This window comes from Pyrus communis, chromosome 1 (assembly GCF_963583255.1).
Source record: "Pyrus communis chromosome 1, drPyrComm1.1, whole genome shotgun sequence".
Taxonomy (NCBI): domain Eukaryota; kingdom Viridiplantae; phylum Streptophyta; class Magnoliopsida; order Rosales; family Rosaceae; genus Pyrus; species Pyrus communis.
Genome location: NC_084803.1, coordinates 38,748,002 through 38,769,370, shown reverse-complemented (window position 1 = coordinate 38,769,370; position 21,369 = coordinate 38,748,002). Strand labels below are relative to the sequence as shown.

General features: G+C 36.9%; 4 protein-coding genes across 5 annotated transcripts; all 4 read left to right on the top strand.

Moving 5' to 3' along the window:
- The first annotated feature begins 354 nt into the window (after positions 1-354).
- Positions 355-3,975, top strand: LOC137716721 (protein ECERIFERUM 2-like). Its single transcript, XM_068456103.1, has 2 exons — positions 355-794; positions 2,972-3,975. Exons 1-2 carry the CDS (start codon positions 375-377, stop codon positions 3,848-3,850), a joined length of 1,299 nt encoding a protein of 432 aa, XP_068312204.1. The 5' UTR covers positions 355-374; the 3' UTR covers positions 3,851-3,975.
- A 5,281-nt stretch (positions 3,976-9,256) lies between these two features.
- LOC137727401 (adenylosuccinate synthetase 2, chloroplastic-like) lies at positions 9,257-12,362 on the top strand. The gene is made up of 5 exons (XM_068466273.1): positions 9,257-9,404; positions 10,065-10,117; positions 10,186-10,878; positions 11,166-11,477; positions 11,597-12,362. Exons 1-5 carry the CDS (start codon positions 9,257-9,259, stop codon positions 11,765-11,767), a joined length of 1,377 nt encoding a protein of 458 aa, XP_068322374.1. The 3' UTR covers positions 11,768-12,362.
- Positions 12,363-14,328: 1,966 nt separating this feature from the next.
- On the top strand, positions 14,329-16,482 carry LOC137709769 (protein ECERIFERUM 2-like). 2 transcript variants are annotated; one of them, XM_068448757.1, is made up of 2 exons: positions 14,329-15,072; positions 15,389-16,482. In XM_068448757.1, exons 1-2 carry the CDS (start codon positions 14,632-14,634, stop codon positions 16,283-16,285), a joined length of 1,338 nt encoding a protein of 445 aa, XP_068304858.1. In that variant the 5' UTR covers positions 14,329-14,631; the 3' UTR covers positions 16,286-16,482. The 2 variants fall into 2 exon arrangements, with proteins under 2 accessions (XP_068304858.1, XP_068304864.1); XM_068448763.1 differs by having other exon boundaries at positions 14,333-15,072; positions 15,392-16,482.
- Positions 16,483-18,226: 1,744 nt separating this feature from the next.
- On the top strand, positions 18,227-18,979 carry LOC137727392 (uncharacterized). Its single transcript, XM_068466263.1, has one exon. It carries the CDS (start codon positions 18,227-18,229, stop codon positions 18,977-18,979), a length of 753 nt encoding a protein of 250 aa, XP_068322364.1.
- Positions 18,980-21,369: the final 2,390 nt, after the last annotated feature.

Genomic DNA, 21,369 nt, shown 5'->3' with positions numbered 1-21,369 from the left:
TATTTGATACACATACATGACCAAACAATCACCAATTCAAATAAGTTTTTTATAGGGATGACCTTAAAGCTAAGACTAAAAAAATTAAACGGTTCAGATTATGAAAGATACGGTGAAATAGGTCATTCGCAATGGATAGAATATGTGCAATCTTCGTAAAAATTGCAAGTAATATCCATTAATAAAATTATATGGCCATGTCACGGTCCCTCTGAACATCGTTCTCGAAAGGAAGATGGCCCAAAAGTTAAAGCATATCCAGCTGCAAAATTAGTTGACAATAAATGCTACCAATATATCGATATATATTCTCCCTATCAAGCTAGTTCCTTCTCAAGAGGTTTCATTAAACTAGTCCACTTTGTAATTCCACAATGGTTTCAACAACTAGCTTGAGGCTCTCATCGGTAGTTCCAGCTACAATGACAGGTGATGAAAACAAGGTCCATGAGCTCACCAACATGGACTTGGCCATGAAGCTTCACTACATCAGAGGGGTCTACTTCTTCAAGAGCGAGGCAGTTGAGGGGCTTACAATTTATGACTTGAAGAAACCTATGTTCGAGCTCCTGCAGCTCCACTTCACTGCCTCTGGGAGGATCCGGAGATCCGAAATGGGCAGGCCGTTCATCAAGTGTAACGACGGCGGTGTGAGAATTGTAGAAGCGCATTCTGAAGAAACAGTTGATGAATGGTTTGCCAGGGAAGTGGAGGACTCTTCTCTCTTTGATGGTCTTGCTTATAATCAATCCCTTGGTCCTGATCTTGGTTACTCTCCTTTGGTCTTTTTACAGGTAATAACCATACTATGTACTTGTTTTAGCTCATCCTTTGTTCTTGGTATTTCAGTATATGTGCATGCTATTTGTTAATTCAACAAAATTTGTATAAATCCAATACAGCAAAAATATTTGTGTTTCTAAATTTCTAGATCTTGGTGCCAACTCAATCATAACTGGAGTTGGCGTGTAGAGGAGAAAATCTCTCATTCATTCAAGCACAATTATAGTGGCATCTGATGCGTATTTAAACTAACCTAAATAATAGATTAATTTAAGCACGAATCAATTGTAGCAATATATGCAAATACGAGGTCGATCCCACATGGATTGCTTTAACACCAATTTAACCGATTAATCACATTAGACTTAATTAAACAAACAAAGGATAGATTGAGTTGAATAATTGAGTAATTTATTAAGACTAAAATTAACAAGAAAAAGAAAAGACAATTAATTAGAATAAACACACGACACAATAAGAAATTGAGGAACAATGGAAGTCTAAGGTTATGAATCCACCAACAACAATCCTATTTACTTTTCCTAGAGCCAACTACTATCCAATTACCATGCCAATGTTAAAGGTTCATCTTTCTAAGATATGAATTAATATGTGGTCAGGCATCAACTCTTGTATCTCTACATGATAATTATATCTTATTGGTTAGGCATACAATTAAACAAATAAAAACCTATTAAGTGTAGAAGAATCATGTCAACCAAGTAGGACTAGCTTGATATTGGTCATCCTCACTAGTTTGTCTACTCTTCTTAATCTTATTTCCAATAAACCTAATTGATTGGTCATCCTAGTAGATTTATATAAATATCTAGATGTAAAATTCCTAAAGGTGATCAGTTATTAGAAATCTGAATCTAAAATAAAATACCCACAAAGATTAAGAATATAACATGGCATATAATCGGATAATAATTAACAAAGTACTTCGCAAATATTCATGTCATGGCTTCATCATAAACCTTAGAAAATAACTTAGTTACATATAGAAATGAAAATAAAATAAAGATAGAACCCATAGTACATGGCAAAGCACATCTCTAAGCTCTTCTTCGTGAATTATAAGCTCTTCTTTGCGAATTATGGAGATGGTGAATGGTGTAGTGTTGTGATGGTATCGGGGATGCGGGGGTATGTAGAGAGATCTTAGGGACCTTATTTATACTAGAAAAACCCTAAAAGGTCAGGGAGAAACTCTTCTAAATAAAACAAACTCCTAAACAATTAATGATACAAACTAGGAAAGAATCCTTCTTGGCTTGGGAACACGTCATCTGTATTGCATGCCAGTTTTGGGGTTGATTTATCTTCTGGAAAATTCTGTAAAAATATGGGAAACGTAGTTTTATCTCTTATCTTTCCAAATATATATCGCATGCCACTAAGAAAAATCGAGAAAGCCTTCAAATCTTCATTCTCCCACAGCTGCACAATTCTGACGGGAAAACAACTTTTGCGGGATTGATTTGTAAAACTGGAATGAATGGCTCCATGAAAAATTATGAAATTTGGACACAACGATCTTCAGCCTCTTAGCTTCCTTCTCCAATTGCTTTGCATCAAAACTCCTCCGGAAAGTCGAATTATCACAAAAAACGTTCTAAGTGCTCAGATTGGCTAAAACTGAGAAAATGAAAGTAATAAAGTTCTTTTAAGACCAATTCCTTAACAAAACTTAGGGATAATTCCTATCAAAATATGGTAAATAATGCACCTATCAGCATCTACTCCAGTTGCAATTAGTAGAAACTAATAGGAGAGAGAAGCAAAGGAAAAATAAATCATAACACTTCGTTGTGATTGATTGAAGTCATGACGATGTGGAGTCGTGGTTTTAAGAGAGAATCTGTCATTTAGGCTGGGAGTACAATCATATAATCGTATAAGTAACGTATAATTAGTAGCTACAATGATATGAGTTATACACGTCTTTTTTTCATAATTATCTAATTGTGCATGTGTGATAAGTGCATGCCAGAAATAGGCGTAAATCACAATCGCTACGTGGAACTTTTGACAGAGACCTGATTACACAAGTTTTGTTATTTTCAACCATATTGATTAGATGATCTGCAGGGAAAGGGTCTGGACTTTAGACTAATTAGGAACAAATGAATCCTCTTTGCACATATTTACATGGTCGTTTTTTCATGTGGTGATTTGCAAGCAGTTCACTTGGTTCAAGTGTGGAGGAATGGCAGTGGGATTCAGCTGGGCCAACGTCCTTGGAGATGCATTTTCTGCCTCAGCCTTCATGAACATGTGGGGGAAGATCATGGCCGGTCACGTGTCGCGGAAGCTCCTCCACGTGCCACCTCCCGGAAAACCTGAATTCCCATCACTTTCTTCGGTTCCCAAAACACCATTTTCTCTGAAAAGGGTTGATCCAGTAGGTGATTACTGGGTGACACCCAACAATTACAAGATGAGGAAACACATTTTTCATGTTTCTGCTGAGAAACTTGATCATTTGCTCTCAAACATTTCTTGTCCTCCAAGCAACCAATCGGCAAAAGTCTCCTCAGCTTTTGAAGTTCTTTCTGCTATCATATGGAAAACCTTGTCAAAGATCAAGGAAAGCTCGGAGCAGATAACAAGGGTGACAATTTGTACCAAAAATGCGCACAAAGGGGAATTCGAAATTCGGACTAATGACATGGTGTGGAGCACAGTTGAAGCAAATTTCTTGGTCGCAGAAGCTGAAGTGTCAGATTTGGTAGAGCTGATTGTGAACAAAAGGGCAGAAGAGAATGGTGCAATTGAGGAGATGACAGGGAGGGAGGAGGGCGGGATTAATTCGGACTTCATAGCTTACGGAGCAAAACTTACATTCATGAACTTGGAAGAGGCAGAGATTTATAGGCTTGAACTGAAGGGACAAAAACCAGTTTATGCAAATTATGGTGTTAGTGGGGTTGGTGATGAAGGGCTGGTTTTGGTGCTTCCTGCAAGTACTAATAACGTCGGTCGATTACTGAGTGTGGTCCTGCCTGAAAATCAACTTGCACAGCTCAAAAGTGAGCTCCAAAGGAATTGGAGTATTGCTTGAAAATCAATACGGTTAGTTAAATCAGCAAAAGAAAGAAAATTGATTTGCTTTCGATTGATAACTCGTAACTGCTGCATATGTTATGCAGAGAAGTTAAAGAGAAATGAAAAGAAATTACAATATCATTTTTAGTTAATAAGTTGGTATTAAACTTAATACCAAACCAGCTATCAGATACATCAAATTAAGCACAAAAATAAAAAGTAGACCCTCAAACTTAAATAAGTGTGACTGAAGCCAGCAAAGGGCCCAACACACAACCAAATAAACAAAAAAATCCCTACCATCACCATGCCACCAGAGGTCCTCCACCACACGGCAGGCTAAATTCTAACCAAACAAAGGCTCAGGAAGAAGAAGGCACAGAGCTCCACCATCCTTGAAACATCACCAAACAACCGCTGCTACCATACGAAAGAAGCCGATAAAGGCACACAAACGGAAGGTGGTGGTGTAAACATCATAGCCGAAGCTCTACACACCATTCGAGAAATCCGCGTCAAAGCGCAGTGAAGAGATGTATCAAATTAAGATTGGTGTGAAAACATGGGAGATTGAGCGATTTGGTTGGATGTGAAAAGCTAAGAAATGGACACTGAAGCAGAAACGAAGCGGAAAGAATTAGGAGAAGTGGAAGGAAATCAGTTGACAGAAACATGGAAGAAGGGAATTAAGGACAGGTAAATGGAAGATTGGAACAGAAACAAGGTGATGATCGGGCTTTAGGACTACAAGGTGAAACAAAAGTAAACGAGAGTAAACGAGTTGGAGGATTTGTAATAATAGCAGGGTATACAGAAACAAAAAAGGAAGGAAACAAAGAAGAGACTGCCGCTGATCCTGGCCACACCTAGAGCCGACGGCCGAAGGAGAGTTGGATCAAGAAACATGCTTGTGTACATGTGCCGAGTCCAAGGATTTAACCACATCCATCCACGGCTTGTCGATCATCAATAGATTACCTTGGAATAACTCCAAAAACCTTGACTGCAATTCGTTTTGCTCTTACTTTGATTGTCTGTTATGAGTTCTGTCAATTTATGTTTTCATGTCTGACCGCTTGGCCTGTCACTTTCATCGTCTTGATCATCGGGCATCACAAGGTCACTCCGGCACATTGCACTGGCACTATAAACAATAACAGCAAATGAACTTGAGGACGGTGAGAAAGAGAGCCTGATAACTTCGCCTGGAAATTCCGAAAAGCTCTTTTGCAGACATAGACAAGACTATACATATCATCTTGCCAGGACCAGTTTCCCAATTTTCTTTTCGTACCTTCCTCATTTGGAAAACCGCATAGTTAATGAATAGACTTTTATTACCTATAAAATAAGGATAAAAATACTTACAAGAAAATAAAGTAATTGTAATATAAATTACTCAAATAAGATCGTACTTCACAATAATTAAATAAGTAATGGGTACTCAAACTAATTCCTAGTTAACTATTTTAAACAAAGTTTTGAAAAGATTGATTTTTATGTCTTAAAATAATAAAAACGAATTTAATAAAAACAATTTAAAGAATTGGGCAAAAGTAAAATAATTTAAACAAGGGTAAATTACACAAAACTACCTCAATGGGTCATTAACAGTTTCATACCTCGTCTTTAAAAAGTTTCAATGTCATACGGTATCTTCGAATTTGTTGCAATGTCATACCTTCCGTCAGTTGTCTGTCAATTCCTCCGTTAAATGCTGACATGGCTTGTGACGTAGCACACTTTCTATTAAAAAACTAAAAAAATATTATTAAAAACTAAAAAAAAATCATTTACTATTTTTTAATTATTAAAATATTAATTAATTAAAGAAAGTTATTAAAAATTAAAAATAAAAAAAAAATAAAAAAACCCACTCCATGTTTGCTTCCCCACCTCTTGCAACCCATAAAGAAAAAAGAAGAAGAAGAGAAAAAAAAAAAAAAAAAACCCATCTTAATCTTCCCCGACCCCCCCTTCCCTACAACCCACTCATTTCTTCCTCCTCCCGTCTTCCCCTTCCCTCCTCCTCCGCACCCACTACCTGCAACCCAAGAAAAAAAATAAAAAATAAAAAAAAACCATTTTCATCTTCCCCGATCCCCCTTTTCCCTGCAACCTAGATCCCGTCTTCCGCTGATTCTGCGGGTGGAGAATTTGGGCATGGAGAAAATGGGGGGAATGGGTGTGGATTTAAGGAGTGGGGTGTGTAGAGGAGGGAAGATGGTGGGTGCAAGGGTGGGTGCGAGGGTGGGTGTAGAGGAGGAGGGAAGGGGAAGACGGGAGGGGGAAGAAAGGGGTGGGTTGCAGGGAAGGTGTGGTCGAGGAAGATGAAGATGGTTTTTTCTTTTTTTTTTCCTCTTCTTCTTCTTTCTTTCTGGGTTGCAGGTGGTGGGGGGAGAAAGGGGTGGAGGGGGGAAGACGAACATGGGTGGGTTTATTATTATTATTATTATTATTATTATTCAAAAATATTAAATATTTTTTTTTTAGTTTTTAATAATATTTTTTTAGTTTTTTTTATAGAAAATGTGCCACGTCAGCATTTAACGGAGGAATTGACAGACAACTGACGTAATTATGAAATTGTAACAAATTTGTAGATGAGGTATGACAATGAAACTTTTTAAAGACGAGGTATGAAACTGTTCATGACCAATAGTTGAGGTAATTCTGTATAATTTACCCTTAAAACAAGGATAAATTGTATTTTACCCTCTTAGGTTTGAGTGTAATTACAACCTCATACAACATCTTTAAAATATTTCAATCTCATACATTTACTTACATTTTATTTCAATACCATACATCTGGTAACTGACCCGTCAAGTGATGACGTGGCACATGGTGACCTACATTTAGGTGATGATGTGGCAAATAAAATTAACTAAATATTAAAAAGTTAATTTAAAAAAATAATATTAAACCAAAACAAATATAAAAACCACTTCATCTTCTCCATTAACACATTCTCTTCTTTGACACCTTATCCATCGCCTTTATCACCTCCTGAATCATCTTCACATCTATGATCCCGTCCTTTGCCAGTTGCCACCACTATCTGGTTGTTGTTGCATTATTGTCCTACAACAGTATCCTATCCGTCGGACTAACACAACCCCAAAAACCCATCTCAAATCGTTAGAAAGGTTAGGATTTTTGCCACAATCACCAAACTATTGCTACAAAATTTGGTTGGATTTTGCAATGCCGCTCTAAATTCTTGAACGAGGGTCGAATTGAGATCCACCAAAGAGTCGTTGATTTTGGCGGCGAGAAAAGCTTCTTGCCCAAATTCACATCCATGGAGGCTAGCGAGTCGTTGATCCTGTCAACCATGTATACAAATAGGCCCTTGTAGACGCCCATAACTTTCTTTAGATGGGTGCCCTTACTGGTGTACCCGGCTAATTCGGTCGCTTTGGGTGGGTTTTGCTCCTACAGCCGCTCAAAGCGAATTCGGGTCGGGGAGGGGAGGGGATGAGTCGTGTGGTGGTGGTGGAAGAAGGTCCTTCAATTGTTCCGTAATGGTGTTGGTGGTGGTGTAGGTGGTGGCGTAGGGCATGGTATGGGCGGCCCAACTTGATCTAGGGCAGATGAGGTTAATAATTAGGTGAGAATGGATGGATGGAGAAGTAGGGTGAAGATGGATGGGTTGGTGGGCCCAATGTTTTTTTAATTAATTAATTTTTAATTTGTTTTTATCCATGTGGTGCAAAGTTGGTAGCCACATTATCACATAAATGTGAACCAAAATGTGCCACATCATCACCTAACAGTAAACTTAACGGATGTATGAAATTGAAATAAAATGTAAATAAATGTATGAGATTGCAATGTTTTAAAGATGTTGTATGAGGTTGCAATTGCACTAAAACTTGAGGGGGCAAAATGTAATTTACCCTTAAAACAAAATGGTTTTTCAAAATCAAATTGTAAAAACACTAGGGTTCCACTATTATCTTAACAGTCATGCGTAATTTTTCCAATTACTTACTTACACATGCTTATTTTAAAGGTTATATTTTCCTAATATATGCTCTACTTAGACCCTCAATATAGAGCGTATATCAAACATTCATTCCGTCTGTGGTACTCAGTTCAAATCTAAACATGCAAGACTCATTAAACTTTATGAAAACCTTTTGAAAAAGCATGAAACACGTGGTATTCATCCTAAGTGAAATTACAATTATTAACCATAACAAGCTTTCGTCAATTTCAGGGAGAACCCTCCAACCAAAATTGTATCAAGTTACTTTTCCAAATATCCCAATGATTAAGCATTCAGACAAATAGATAGTTTCAAACATGGTGATTAATAATTTAAAACCTACATGCATAAAATCATAAGCAAGTTGAAAAGAAACTACAATTTTTGCTAAGGTTCATGGCATCGCCCTAGCAAAAGAGATTAGTTACACATAATCATAAAGAAAAATATTATTAAAAACATGGATAGAAAAACACTTTGTAAATAAACTTGAATCATTAAAAGCTCTCTAAGCTGAATTCTCCAAAGTAATGCATTAAGAACCCTAATGGCTAAATAGCATTTATTTATACTACTACAATATAAAATCCTTCTTAGAAAAGATCTTAGAATAAGCCTAGGAAATAAAATAAATAAAGAGAAACTAACAAACAATCTCCTAGTCAATATATGGAGAAATCTGTTAGCAAACTGATCAGCCACGTTCTGGGCTCAAAGCAACTCCAAAACAGGTTCAAGACAACTTTTGAAAAGATTAAGATGTCCTGAAAGTATCTCCAGAAGGGCCCGAACCCAGAAAACGCCATCTTGGACGCCAAAAAGCCCAAATAAGCTCAAAACGTCACTTTGGCAGCACTACACGTTAGTCCTTTATTTCATTGCCAAACTGCTTGATAGAAAAATCTGAAACTTTGACATGAATAATCTGAAAGACTCACGAACTTACTCCAATTAGAATCACTCCAAAATTCATTTGTTTGATCAGTTTTTGCTTAAGAAGTAGTTGCATGACCTAAATTAAGAATATAAAGTAAAATATTAAAATTTTATCAAAATAATTATCAAAGAATACTAAAAATATGGCCTCAAATTAAAAAAAAAAAAAAAAAAAACACTCAGCAAAAATTGTTGTTGAGCCCAAATTAAAAGAATGCTCTTATTAAAATAACAAAATCTACAAAATTTTCACGCACAGTCCATCATCTCTGCATGCCGGAGGATTTTTATTTTTGTTTTATCCGTACGTGACACTAGTTACAAATACCAGCGCAGCCCAGCCCAAACAAGATGTTAAAAATAATAAAATTAAAAAAGAGATACACCACCCCGGCGCGCCTACGCTTTTGCTCAGTGCCGCAGACACGCGACTGGAACTCGACTTGGAGCTTCTCCTCTCCTACTGCTTAGCGCCTCCGCCCTGCACTGCCTATGCACTACACTCCTCCTCCTCCTCCTCCTCGAGCTTCTCTGAACTCCTCCGTCTCCGATTCTCAGGATCTGTTTTTGCAAGTGCAACTGGAAGCCTGTAAGTCTATTTCTTCTTCTTCCTTCTTATTTTTGGGGTTTATGGCTTTGGGTTTTTTGAGTTTATGTCTCGCTTTTGAAGAATTTGATTTTATCAGAAATAGCTCATGATTGGGAACGGGATTGGGAATGGGAATGGGATTGTTATCTAATCGATCTATCATGTTTACATTACGTCGGAAGCAGCTTGGGCAATTTTCAGCTATTAATTTCAGTGAGTTGGTGGACATTTGACCATCGAACTAAGTCTGCAGACTTTGGAGTTGTTCAGGTTAGTCAGCTCTTCTATTTTAAAATTATGTTTGTGTTAGTGAATTAATACTAGTTTAGAACCTAATTTTTTGGTTGACATTCTTGTTGTGATTTGTTTAGTACCTAATTTATATGTTATTCTTGTTGGTTATATCCATGCATTTTGAATGTATATCTTCCCCATATTTCGTTTAAAAATCGGTCAATATATGTGAAATTGCGAAATTCGATCAAAATTCAATGATTCGGATGCCCAAACACAAGCTAACTGACTGGAAAAAATGGCGCCATTGCTGCCGTTAGGTTGCAGAAGCGCCCAAATTACTTCGCATAGAAGAAAGCCTCAATCTGATCAAAAATTCATGATGAAATGATGTTTAGTTACTAAAAAAAGGGTTTGGTATCTTAGCTTTATTCCGGTTAAACTGCAAAACACTTTGACATCGTTGCTCGTTGTCAGGAAAACTCGTCGACATCTTAGCCCAACACTTTGACATCGTTGCTCGTTGTCAGGTAACAAAAAGCTCTCACTTTCATAGCCTGATTGTGTGGTTTTCTGATGACTTTTTGCATCTTTTTAGGGTGGAGCTAATGCTGGACACACCATTTACAATGCAGAGGGGAAGAAGTTTGCGCTTCACCTTGTTCCCTCAGGTATTCTTAATGAAGAAACTCTTTGTGTTATTGGAAATGGAGTTGTGGTGCATCTTCCAGGGCTCTTTAAAGAGATTGATGGCCTTGAATCTAATGGGGTATCCTGCAAGGGAAGGATATTGGTCTCTGATCGTGCACACCTCTTATTTGATTTCCACCAAATAGTGGATGGGTTTCGAGAATCTGAGCTTTCTGAATCATTCATTGGCACTACCAAAAGAGGAATTGGGCCTTGTTACTCTAACAAGGTTATCCGAAATGGTATTCGAGTGAGTGACTTGAGGCACATGGATACTTTTCCTCTGAAGCTAGATGAACTATTATCAGATGCTGCATCAAGATTCCAAGGTTTTGACTATGGACCCCAAGTGCTAAAAGAAGAAGTTGAAAAGTACAAGAGATTTGCTGAGAGAATGGAACCCTTCATTGCTGATACTGTGCTTGTCGTGAATGAAGCCATCTCCGAGAAGAAAAAGATTTTGGTCGAAGGGGGTCAGGCAACAATGTTGGATATTGACTTTGGAACTTATCCCTTTGTAACATCCTCTAGCCCTTCAGCCGGTGGGATTTGCACTGGTCTTGGCATTGCTCCCAGAATTTTAGGTGATCTGGTTGGAGTGGTAAGTAGATGGTTACTCTCTGGTAGTTGTAGAGAGGATTTTCAATCAATTGGGTAGGGCAACGTGAATAAGCATGTATCGAAGTAACTCTATTTCTGCAAATAGGTTTCTTTTATTGTTTTTGTCTTTACTACTGTGATTCATGTTAAGGATTTTTCTAGTCGAAATCTTTAAGGGGAGACAGAACACCGTATGGTAGTACTGGTCATGGCATGTAATCTTGCAGTTAGTACAAAGGCCAATTGAGATGGTGAGGTAATGTTGCTAACTTGATGTTGTTTCCGTAGGTAAAAGCATACACTACAAGAGTTGGTTCTGGTCCCTTTCCCACAGAAATCTTGGGCCAAGGGGGCGACCTCCTTAGGTCTGCTGGTCAGGAGTTTGGCACAGCTACTGGTCGCCCTCGTCGTTGTGGTTGGCTTGATATAGCAGCACTGAAGTATTGCTGTCAGATCAATGGATTTTCTTCTCTCAATCTCACCAAACTTGATGTTTTGTCTGATCTTCCCAAAATTCAGTTGGGTGTTGCCTATAAACAGAAGGATGGTACACCGATTAAATCGTTCCCTGCAGACCTTCGTGATCTTGAGCAATTCGAGGCATGTCCTTGCCTCTCCCTTCTATTTGGATATGATATGATGTTTTTATCTTAATTGGATTTTATTAGAAGATAAAGGTTCATTTTTAACGCTTGTTGCTATTGCTTTTCTATGTTCAGGTGGACTATGAAGAAGTGCCTGGATGGGAATCGGATATTTCTTCTGTCAGAAATTACTCCGACCTTCCAAAGGCCGCACGTCAGTATGTGGAAACGATAGAAGAACTTGTTGGTGTACCCGTCCATTACATTGGTGTAGGGCCTGGACGCGATGCACTGATTTACAAATAGTAATCTCGATTTTCCCTTGATACTTGAGTTGATTGTTCAGATTAGAAGTAATTTCCAAGACCGAGTTTGATTTAACACATTTTCCACCCGAGGCGGCCACAAGAAATCTGTGTTGTGTTTAGGATTGCTTGTTGTAATGCATGGATTACTAGGGTAGGAATTTGTTGGAACGATTTGAAGTCAGTCTGTCAGAGTACTCAGGGTCGGTCGTTATCGTAGTTTTCATGTATTAGTTGTGGGCTGCACTATTATTTGATAGCAGGTAACAGATGCCTAGGCTCATCTCACATTAATATGACAATTTATGTGTGAGAAACAGGGTACTCGGGGTCGGTCGTTATCGTAGTTTTCATGTATTGGTTGTGGGCTGTACACTTATTTGATAGCAGGTAACAGATGCCTAGGCTCATCTCACATTAATATGACAATTTATGTGTGAGAAAATAGAGTACTCGGGGTCGGTCGTTATCGAAGTTTTCATGTATTAGTTGTGGGTTGTGCTATTATTTGATAGCAGGTAACAGATGCCTAGGCTTATCTCACATTAATATGACAATTTATGTGTGAGAAAATCAATCGCATTCACTTTTGTCTCAAGCTCTCCGCTCTGCATTCATTTCGTCTCTGTTTCAACCCCTTCCGTTGAGGAGGGACCCCTCAACTAAGCTTTTATTTGAGAGATGTTTGTAGGACTCACTCTACATCGTATTTCAACGATTCAACCGTCCATCTTTAGGTCTTCACTGAAACATCAACTTTACTAAAAATCATCCAAATTTGAAATCATTTGACCGTTGAGTACCAATGGTAATACTGCCCGACTCTGTTTTACTCTTTTTTAACTAGATTTCTGTGTGAAAGTAACAACAGGAGAATAAATGAAGAGGAAAATAGACGGTGATCCTTCATCGCCGGCCCTTTCTTGCCAAGGTCACAAATTTATAAACTACTACTGTTAATCATGGAAAAAAATTGACATTTGTCTCAATTGTTTGTCATTTGTTATTTAATTAAGACTTGCTAAAAATACATCGAATTTTTTGTTGTACGGCAGAGCATGCTCAATGCCCAGAGACATCCACGAAAAATAAGTTAGGTTGTCTATATGCAATTGCAATCGAGGAATTTCAGGCCTCTCAATTATGTTGAATAAAAAAAACCACCAAATTCTAATTTGATCAAGAAACTTTAGGTTTTAATCTAATTATTAAATAAAGTTAGTAGATGGTTTTTGGTTAATTAAAAGTTTTGAAAAGTTCTTTTCGTTAAAGTTCCTTATTTTTAATGTTTAGGCATTGTTAAGGATAATACTTTTTTGGCTTATGCGAATAACATATCTTTATCGTACAATTTTACAACTAGAAGTAGATATGTTCAATTTCTTAATAATTCATCTGAAAATTATCTTTATACATGGAACAGATCAACGGTTTAAGTACCAAGTAACATATTCATGATGAATCATTATCCTCTCATACATTTATAGGACTGAAACTATCATACATTTGTGGGATTGATCTTCAAATGAAGATTAAAAAAATTAAATTTTAATTGTCACTCAGTACTATGGTTTAGTGATATTTCTTTTCACTTGTAAATGAGAGATCTTATATTCGATTCTCACGAAAGACGAATTTGACCTTTATTACAAGGGGAGTCCAATTTTGAGGACAACAAAAACTATTTTTAAACAATACGCTATTATAGTGGTGTCTCGTGTGTACACGTTAGGATAGTGGTGTACACGTATCATATTTATTGCTGTCTATTGGCTCCAAAAGGTAGGTCAGAGCCTTTCATCAACGAATTTCAATGCTGCAATCAATTTATTGTTTTCTATCAACATCAGTGTCCCTTTGTCATCACTTAATGCACGATGGGACTTTCTTTTTTCCTTCGACGAGGATAGAGAGAAAATGACAAAAAAAATTAAAAACCAAAATATAAAAAAGAATCAAGAGAGTCGAAAGTGATTTTCACATCTGTTTTCTCGTCTTTTGTATAATTTTGAGATTGAATAAATTTTGGAAAAAGAACCATGGAAGACACTTAACATTAAGAAGTCGTATTTTTCTCTACTTTTTAGTAGGATATCTTAGATCTAACTTTTCTAGATGACGAGTTTAATACTATATTTTTATTGCTAAGTCATTGTACAGTTTATCCCAAATCCTTCGGTGCTTAGTGTAAATATATCCTTGCATTTAAATTTTTTTTTTTAAATTAGAACATTGGTCCTAAACTTTAGACAAATTGGAGCTTTGATGAAACTGAATTCAATTTCATGGATGGATTGTGCAAGTTTTTCTAGTATATGTACCCAACTTATTCAATGGGGTAATACAAGGTAGATTAAAATTGTAGACTAAATTTGCAAACTAAATGATGTGTCACCAATAAGAAATAAGCACGTTAATCAACACTTAAGTAATAAGAGTAATGCTAGGAAGACTAAATTTGTAAACAAAAATTCAATCATCAACTTTCATGTCATTTTAGTTTACTAAATTTATCTGTTTAACATTACCCTATTCAATGGTAGTATGCTAGGGGTTCACCATATATAGTAGGACACATGGCCCATTCCTAGAGGACTTCAATTGGGTGAACTCCACCACATTTACATATATTATACATATGAGTTCACCGCTAGAAAGACGTGACTGTATAATAATGCATTGTCATGTGACGAGAAACTTGCACATAATATTGCATTAATAACTCTAGAACCACGATGAACTTGTTCCATGGATGTAGTTCTCTATATATACCAATGGTAGGAAGATGATCTATTAAACACAAAACTAAAGCCAACATAGCCAACAAAAACTCCATTCATTTTTGTTTGATCTCTAGCTAAAGAAATGATGTCAACCAACATCAATTGCCTCAACAATTCCGGCACGAGGCTATCGTCGGTTGTACCTGCTAGAGTCACAAGTGATCAAAACAAGGTCCATGAGCTCACCGACATGGACTTGGCCATGAAGCTTCACTACATCAAAGGGGTCTACTTATTTAAGAGCGAGGCAGTTGAGGGACTTACAATATACGACTTGAAGAAGCCTATATTCCAACTGTTGCAACTCTACTTCACCGCCGCCGGGAGGATTCGGAAATCTGAAACAGGCAGGCCCTTCATCAGGTGTAACGATAGCGGTGTGAGAATTGTAGAAGCGCATTCTGAGGAAACCGTTGATGAATTGTTGGCCATGGCCATTGAGGACTCTTCTGTTTTTAATGGTCTTGCTTATAATCAAGTCCTTGGTCCTGATCTAGCCTTCTCTCCTTTGGTCTTTGTACAGGTAATACATGCATACATACATATATATACATACATATATATATATATATATAATACACACACAGAGACACACAAAGAATAATTAAAAAGGTGAAACAAAAACATAATAAACAAATAATGAGACATCTTTCTTTTTCTCCTTTTGCACACCCTTTCCTTACGTCCCTTGATTTTCCTTTCATTTTCTCAATCCAAAGTCCGAAAATAAATAGGGGTGTGTAGGACGAGAACTGAGGTTGACGAACAAAGTTATTGAACAAACAATCAGAACTTGGTGAAATTATTTACCTCTGGTCTTCTTTCATGTGGTTTCAAAGCAGTTCACATGGTTCAAATGTGGAGGGCTGTCAGTGGGGCTAAGCTGGGCACATGTCCTCGGAGATGTATTTTCTGCATCAGACTTCATCAACATGTGGGGGAAGTTCATGGCAGGTCACGCGCCACCAAAATCTTTCCGCCTGCCAGAACCTGGTCGAAAGTCTCAACTCCCGACACTTTCAATTTCGGGGACACCATGTTCTCTCAAAAGGGTTGATTCAGTTGGTGATCACTGGCTGACAACCAACAACTGCCAGACGAAGATGCATACATTTCATATTTCTGCCAAAAAGCTCGACCATTTGCTCTCAAGCATTTCTTGTCCTCCAAGCCAATCAGCCAAGTTCTCAGCTTTTGAAGTCCTTTCTGCTGTAATATGGAAATCCTTGTCCAAAACTAAAAAGGAAAACTCAGAGAAGATACAAATAGTAACAATTTGTGCCAAAAATTCCCGTGAAGGGGAACTTGAACTTCCGAGCAATGACATGGTGTTCAGCACAGTTGAAGCAGATTTCTCCGTCGCGAAAGCTGGTGTCTCGGAATTGGCAGAGCTGATTGTGAACAAGAGGGCAGAAGAGAATGGTATAATTAGAGAGGTGGTGGGAAGGGACAACGGGAACTCGGACTTCATAGCATACGGAGCAAAATTAACATTCGTAAATTTGGAAGAGGCAGAGATTTACGGGCTTGAATTGAAGGGACAAAAACCTGTTTACGCAAACTACACCATTGATGGGGTTGGTGATGAAGGAGGTGTTTTGGTGCTTCCTGCAGGGCCAAAATATGGCAAAGGCAAAGCTCGTGCTAATGGCGGTCACTTAGTGACCGCCATCCTGCCTGAAACTCAGCTTGCACAGCTCAGAAATGAGCTTGAAACGGAATGGAGTATTGCTTGAAAATGGTGAAGGTATATATCTCCCTGCCATGCGAAAAATAGAACCCAAACAGTCCATGCAATTTAAGGATGTAATTAGGATAAAATAAAGGGATTAAGCTCCTTATTTGCGCCCCCTCCACCAAAAAACAATTGGGAAATTGGTTGAAATAATTAATCTACTGTTGCTCAATCAACTTAATAATAAATTTTCGAGATTTTGAGGAGTGTTGTTAATAATTTGATCAAAATATTGTTGTCGTTTTTTTTTTAGTACAACGATATATTTTACACTTAAGAAGAGGGAGAGTTCGGCTAAATAACACAATAGGTAACCTAATTTGGTATCAAATTCGTCATTTACGAAATTCGAACCTAAAACCTCTCACTTACAAGTAAAGAAGAATATCACTAGACCGTCATGAGCAACAAAATATCATCGTCATGTGAATTGAATAATTTAGGATTTTGAATTATTTGTAAAATCTTTTCAACAAATTTCTCAAAACAATTAAAGAAACACCTCAATTACAAACCTCAATCAAAATACACCATAACGTAAAATGAATTCAAGTAAACGAACATGTTTTTTGGTTCAAAAAGGAGTTGCACCTATAATGATACTTTAATTTTACTCCACTAGAAAAATGTCCTAAAGCAAATCTAAGCTAAATATTAATTGAACCCTGGTTGTCAACGGAAAAACCAATGAAATTACTATTATGCCATTTTATACATAACTAAAAGAAAATATTAGAAAAGAAAAAAATTGGACATAATTGTAATTTCACACAAACAAGTTTTTGTTGTTTTTTTTTTTTTTTTTTGGAAAATTTTTGAAATGTCGTATGAACTTGTTCATATTTTTCAATTTGTTATATAAACTAAAATTTTAAGCAATTTGTCACACCAACTTTACAAAATCATTAATTTGTCATCTCACCCTAAATTCGTTAAGTTTTCCATTCAATATATGTCATGTGCAAGGTCATGACTTGTGCTTGGGGTTATTTAGGTTATTTTAACATCTTTTCACAAGTTTTTAACTTTTCTTTAGTATAAACACTTAAATTTTTTACTAAATTTTTTACTTTTCTTTAGCGCATATGCATCTATAACTCCATTTATAGCACAAAATGTCAACATGTTTCTCATTTATAAAGCATGTGACATGCTAAAATGCAAACTCCCACTTGTGTATCATTACATATTTCGAATAACCATAAAAGAGTGCGTTGCATGATCATTTCATTGCTATAAAAAATATTGTTCCATTGCCTGAGAAACCTTAGGCCATCTCCAACCGATGGTTGACCAAATGGCTCATTTTAGCCTTCTGGCCCTCCAAGATTCTTCAAGATATTAATATTTTAATGAACAATACAGGGCCATATTTGCTTCCGTCTCCAACAGAGGGCCAGAGGGCTCATTTTAGCCTTGCCACAAAAAACCGTCTCCAACCGAAGGCCAAAGGGCCATAAGGCCAAACATAATTTATTATTTAAAAACTACAACTTAAATTCAAATCCAACAGCTAAGTGACGTCAGCTAGCCGTTGGTAGCTAACATCATGCTGACGTCAGCTAGCCGTTGGATTTGAATTTTTCTTTTGCTATAAATAGGGTGGATATTGGGCTATAATTCACACAACTTTGAATTCAATCTATTTCAATTCAATCTCTTTCAACTCAAGTTTGCAATGAATTCCAACTTTGGATCCTCTTCGGATTCCAACTAGGGGTCCTCATCCAATTCCAAATTGGAAGCAAAATGGGCGCAAATGAGACGAGAAGATGAGGAGTGTGATGAAGAAGTTCAAGTAAGGCGCAACAAACAAAACATGGCAGCAGCCATGGTTGCGACCATGGTGTGTCAGCCAACTGAGGAACAACCTCAATGGGGTGGCTTTATTGCTGGTTGCTCTTACAAACCATGAAACAAAGCGATATTGCATGCCAATCTGATGAACAACTACTTCAACTCCAACTCGGTGTACATAGAAGAGGATTTCAGATGTCGCTTCCGGATGAGGCGTTATGTCTTCGAGCGTTTACTTCATGATGTCCAGCAAGTCAATCCATACTTTCGACAGAAGCTGGACAGAGCAGGCCGCCCTGGTTTCTCACCTCATCAGAAGGTTACTGTTGCACTTCGAATGATGGCTTATGGCTCCCCAGCTGATTCAATGGATGAAACCCATGGTATGTCTGAGTCTACATGCCTTGATACTCTTCAACAATTCTGTGACACAATTTTTCAGGTTCACAAAGACGAGTACCTCCGCAAGCCAAATCAAGAAGATCTGAATCGGCTCATTCGCAAAGCTGAAGATCGTGGATTTCCGGGCATGATAGGGTCATTAGACTGCATGCATTGGGATTGGAAGAATTGTCCCAACGGATGGCAAGGAGGCTTTAGCGGAAGGTCGAGAAAGCCAACTGTTGTGCTAGAGGCGGTTGCCTCATATGACACATGGATTTGGCATGCTTTCTTTGGAGTCCTTGGATCCCAAAATGACATTACAGTTCTTGGACGTTTACCCTTCTTCAATAACTTGATGGAAGGTAAAGCACCTCAACTTCACTACTACATCAAAAACCGTCAATACAATATGGGGTATTACTTGGCAGATGACATCTACCCAAAGTGGGCGACACTTGTCCAAGCAATTCCAAACCCTAGGAATGACACAGAAAAATTGTTTACCTTACACTAAGAGGCATACCGGAAAAATGTTGAGAGAGCTTTCGGTATTCTACAAGCATGATGGAAGATTATTAGCGAACCGACAAGAGGGTGGAGTCGAGAAAATTCGGACTCCATCATGATGTCTTACATCATATTACACAATATGATAGTGGAGGATGAGCGAGATGAGTATATTGATGGAGAGTCCGATGACGACCAAGAAGATCCAAATAGGTCTAGAAGGGCTCATACAAAAATATATGATGGGCCTAATTTGCCTTTCAATTCAAGAACTAGTAGTATCTCTATAAATGAGTACATGAGGCGCTATAGAATGATACGTTCTCGTGCCACAAACAAGTACCTACAACATGATCTTGTTGCACATCTTTGGGCCAAAAGAAGCATGGAGTAGGCGTTTAAGTTTTATGTTATTAAATGTTTTTTAAAATGTTGTTTGAGTTTCATATTGTTAAATGTTTTTTTTTATGTTGTATAACTTGTATGTTGGTTAATAGTATTTAATGTTATTTCATATTGTTTAATGTTGTTTCATGTTACTTAATTTAATTTAATGTTGTATAATGGCTTAGGAAGTTATAGGAAAAAATATATAATTTAAAAAAAATATGAAACAAATTTTGTGAAATAGAAGTTATAGGATAAAAATAGAATTTAAAATAAAATAAAGCAACTATGTGAAATAGAAGTTATAGGATAAAAATAGAATTTAAAATAAAATAAAGCAACTATGTGAAATAGAAGTTATAGGAAAAAAATGGAATTAAAAAAAAATGAAACAAATTTTGTAAAATAAAAGTTATAGGAAAAAATAGAATTAAAAAAAAATTAAAAATAGAAGTTATAGGAAAAATTTTGTAAATAAAAACTAATAAAAAAACTATAAAAAAAAAAATAAAAATGCAAACGCAACGGCTAGCTGACGTGAGCTAGCCGTTGCATTTGAATTTTTTTCTTAAGCATTCCTGTAGATTATAACCGACAAGAAAACTGAATTTTCTGGCCAGCTGTCCAGCCCTCTAGCCCTCGGTTGGAGACGATTTTCGGGTTATTTTCGACCCTCTGGACCCTTCGGTTAGAGATGGCCTTACAGTTTTTTTGTCGAGTTTAACTTAATAAAAAGAAAATAAGGTATTAAAATGACCAAAATAACCCTAAACACAAGTCATGTACGAGACACATGACTTATGTTGGATGGAAAACTTAACAGAGTTAGAGAGAGATGACAAATTAATGATTTTAAAACGTTGATATAACAAATTGCTTATATGACAAATTTAGAAATGCGTACAAGTTCATATGACATTTCAAAAATTTTCCTCTTTTTTTTTTTTCTCTAAACCTCACAACCATGTCATCCTATTAATACCTAAACTCTCTCTCTCTCTCTCTCTCTCTCTCTCTCTCTCATTTGCACCCACCCACGTGTACCTTTTTTTCCCACTTTTTCTAACTTCCCGATCCACTAATTTATTTTACATAAATTAAATTAAATTTAATTTTGAGGAGTGTCATTAATAATTTGGTCAAAAATACCATCATCATTTGAGTTGAATCATTTCAGAATTAAATTAAATTAAATTATGAGGAGCGTCGTTAATAATTTGGTCAAAAATACCATCGTCATTTGAGTTGAATCATTTCAGAATTTGGTATTTGTAAAATCTTCATTCCAACAAATTTCTCAAAACAATGAAAGTGACCCCTCAATTAACTCAATACCATCAAAAGGCCAAATTCATTGAATTTCTACGCCGAGTAAACGAACATGTTTTTGTACTATTTGACTTTTGGGGGGCCCTACGCAAGGCTTTGAAACTAAATCGGTCCGAACCAACAATTCTTAACCAAATTTGACTAAAAACTTTAAATTTTTCCAAAATCGGTTTGAACTGTTCCAACCTAATTCGGTTCATGATTTTACACCAAAAAAATTTATTTGAACTCATACAACCTCTTTCTACAATCAACTTACTCTTTGCACCCATATTACTTTTAATTAAACTATCAATATCCCTTTAAACCTAAATTTATTACCTAAATTACCCTCACAAACTAATTTAATATATAAATTTATCTTTACACCCGTTTAAAAAATAAAAACTAAAAATTGGTCTCTCTCACATAGTTCTCTCTCACCCAATCCTTTTTTTTTCCTTTACTGATTTTGCTTAATCTCATATATGTTTTTCTGGGTGACAACATGGCCAAGAAACGGTGCTCTTCATGGTACCCCAATTTCATCCTTTCAATATGCAATTATGATTATTATTATTAATCACAGGAGATGGTCCTTGTGGGCACACCGCTGTTGCTGCAACCGCATGCACATTATTGGTGGCGCGCGGGGGGTTGGTGGCGGGTTGGGGGTGCGGTTGTGTGTTTTGTAGATCATCA

Excerpts from the sequence above, each read along its gene's own strand:
- LOC137716721 (XM_068456103.1), top strand. The coding sequence starts at position 375 with ATGGTTTCAACAACTAGCTTGAGGCTCTCATCGGTAGTTCCAGCTACA. Across the intron at positions 795-2,971 it reads CTCCTTTGGTCTTTTTACAG|TTCACTTGGTTCAAGTGTGG; the intron begins GTAATAACCATA and ends ATTTGCAAGCAG.
- LOC137727392 (XM_068466263.1), top strand. The coding sequence starts at position 18,227 with ATGAACAACTACTTCAACTCCAACTCGGTGTACATAGAAGAGGATTTC.
- LOC137727401 (XM_068466273.1), top strand. The coding sequence starts at position 9,257 with ATGCACTACACTCCTCCTCCTCCTCCTCCTCGAGCTTCTCTGAACTCC. Across the intron at positions 10,879-11,165 it reads TAGGTGATCTGGTTGGAGTG|GTAAAAGCATACACTACAAG; the intron begins GTAAGTAGATGG and ends TTGTTTCCGTAG. Across the intron at positions 11,478-11,596 it reads GTGATCTTGAGCAATTCGAG|GTGGACTATGAAGAAGTGCC; the intron begins GCATGTCCTTGC and ends TTCTATGTTCAG.
- LOC137709769 (XM_068448757.1), top strand. The coding sequence starts at position 14,632 with ATGATGTCAACCAACATCAATTGCCTCAACAATTCCGGCACGAGGCTA. Across the intron at positions 15,073-15,388 it reads CTCCTTTGGTCTTTGTACAG|CAGTTCACATGGTTCAAATG; the intron begins GTAATACATGCA and ends GTGGTTTCAAAG.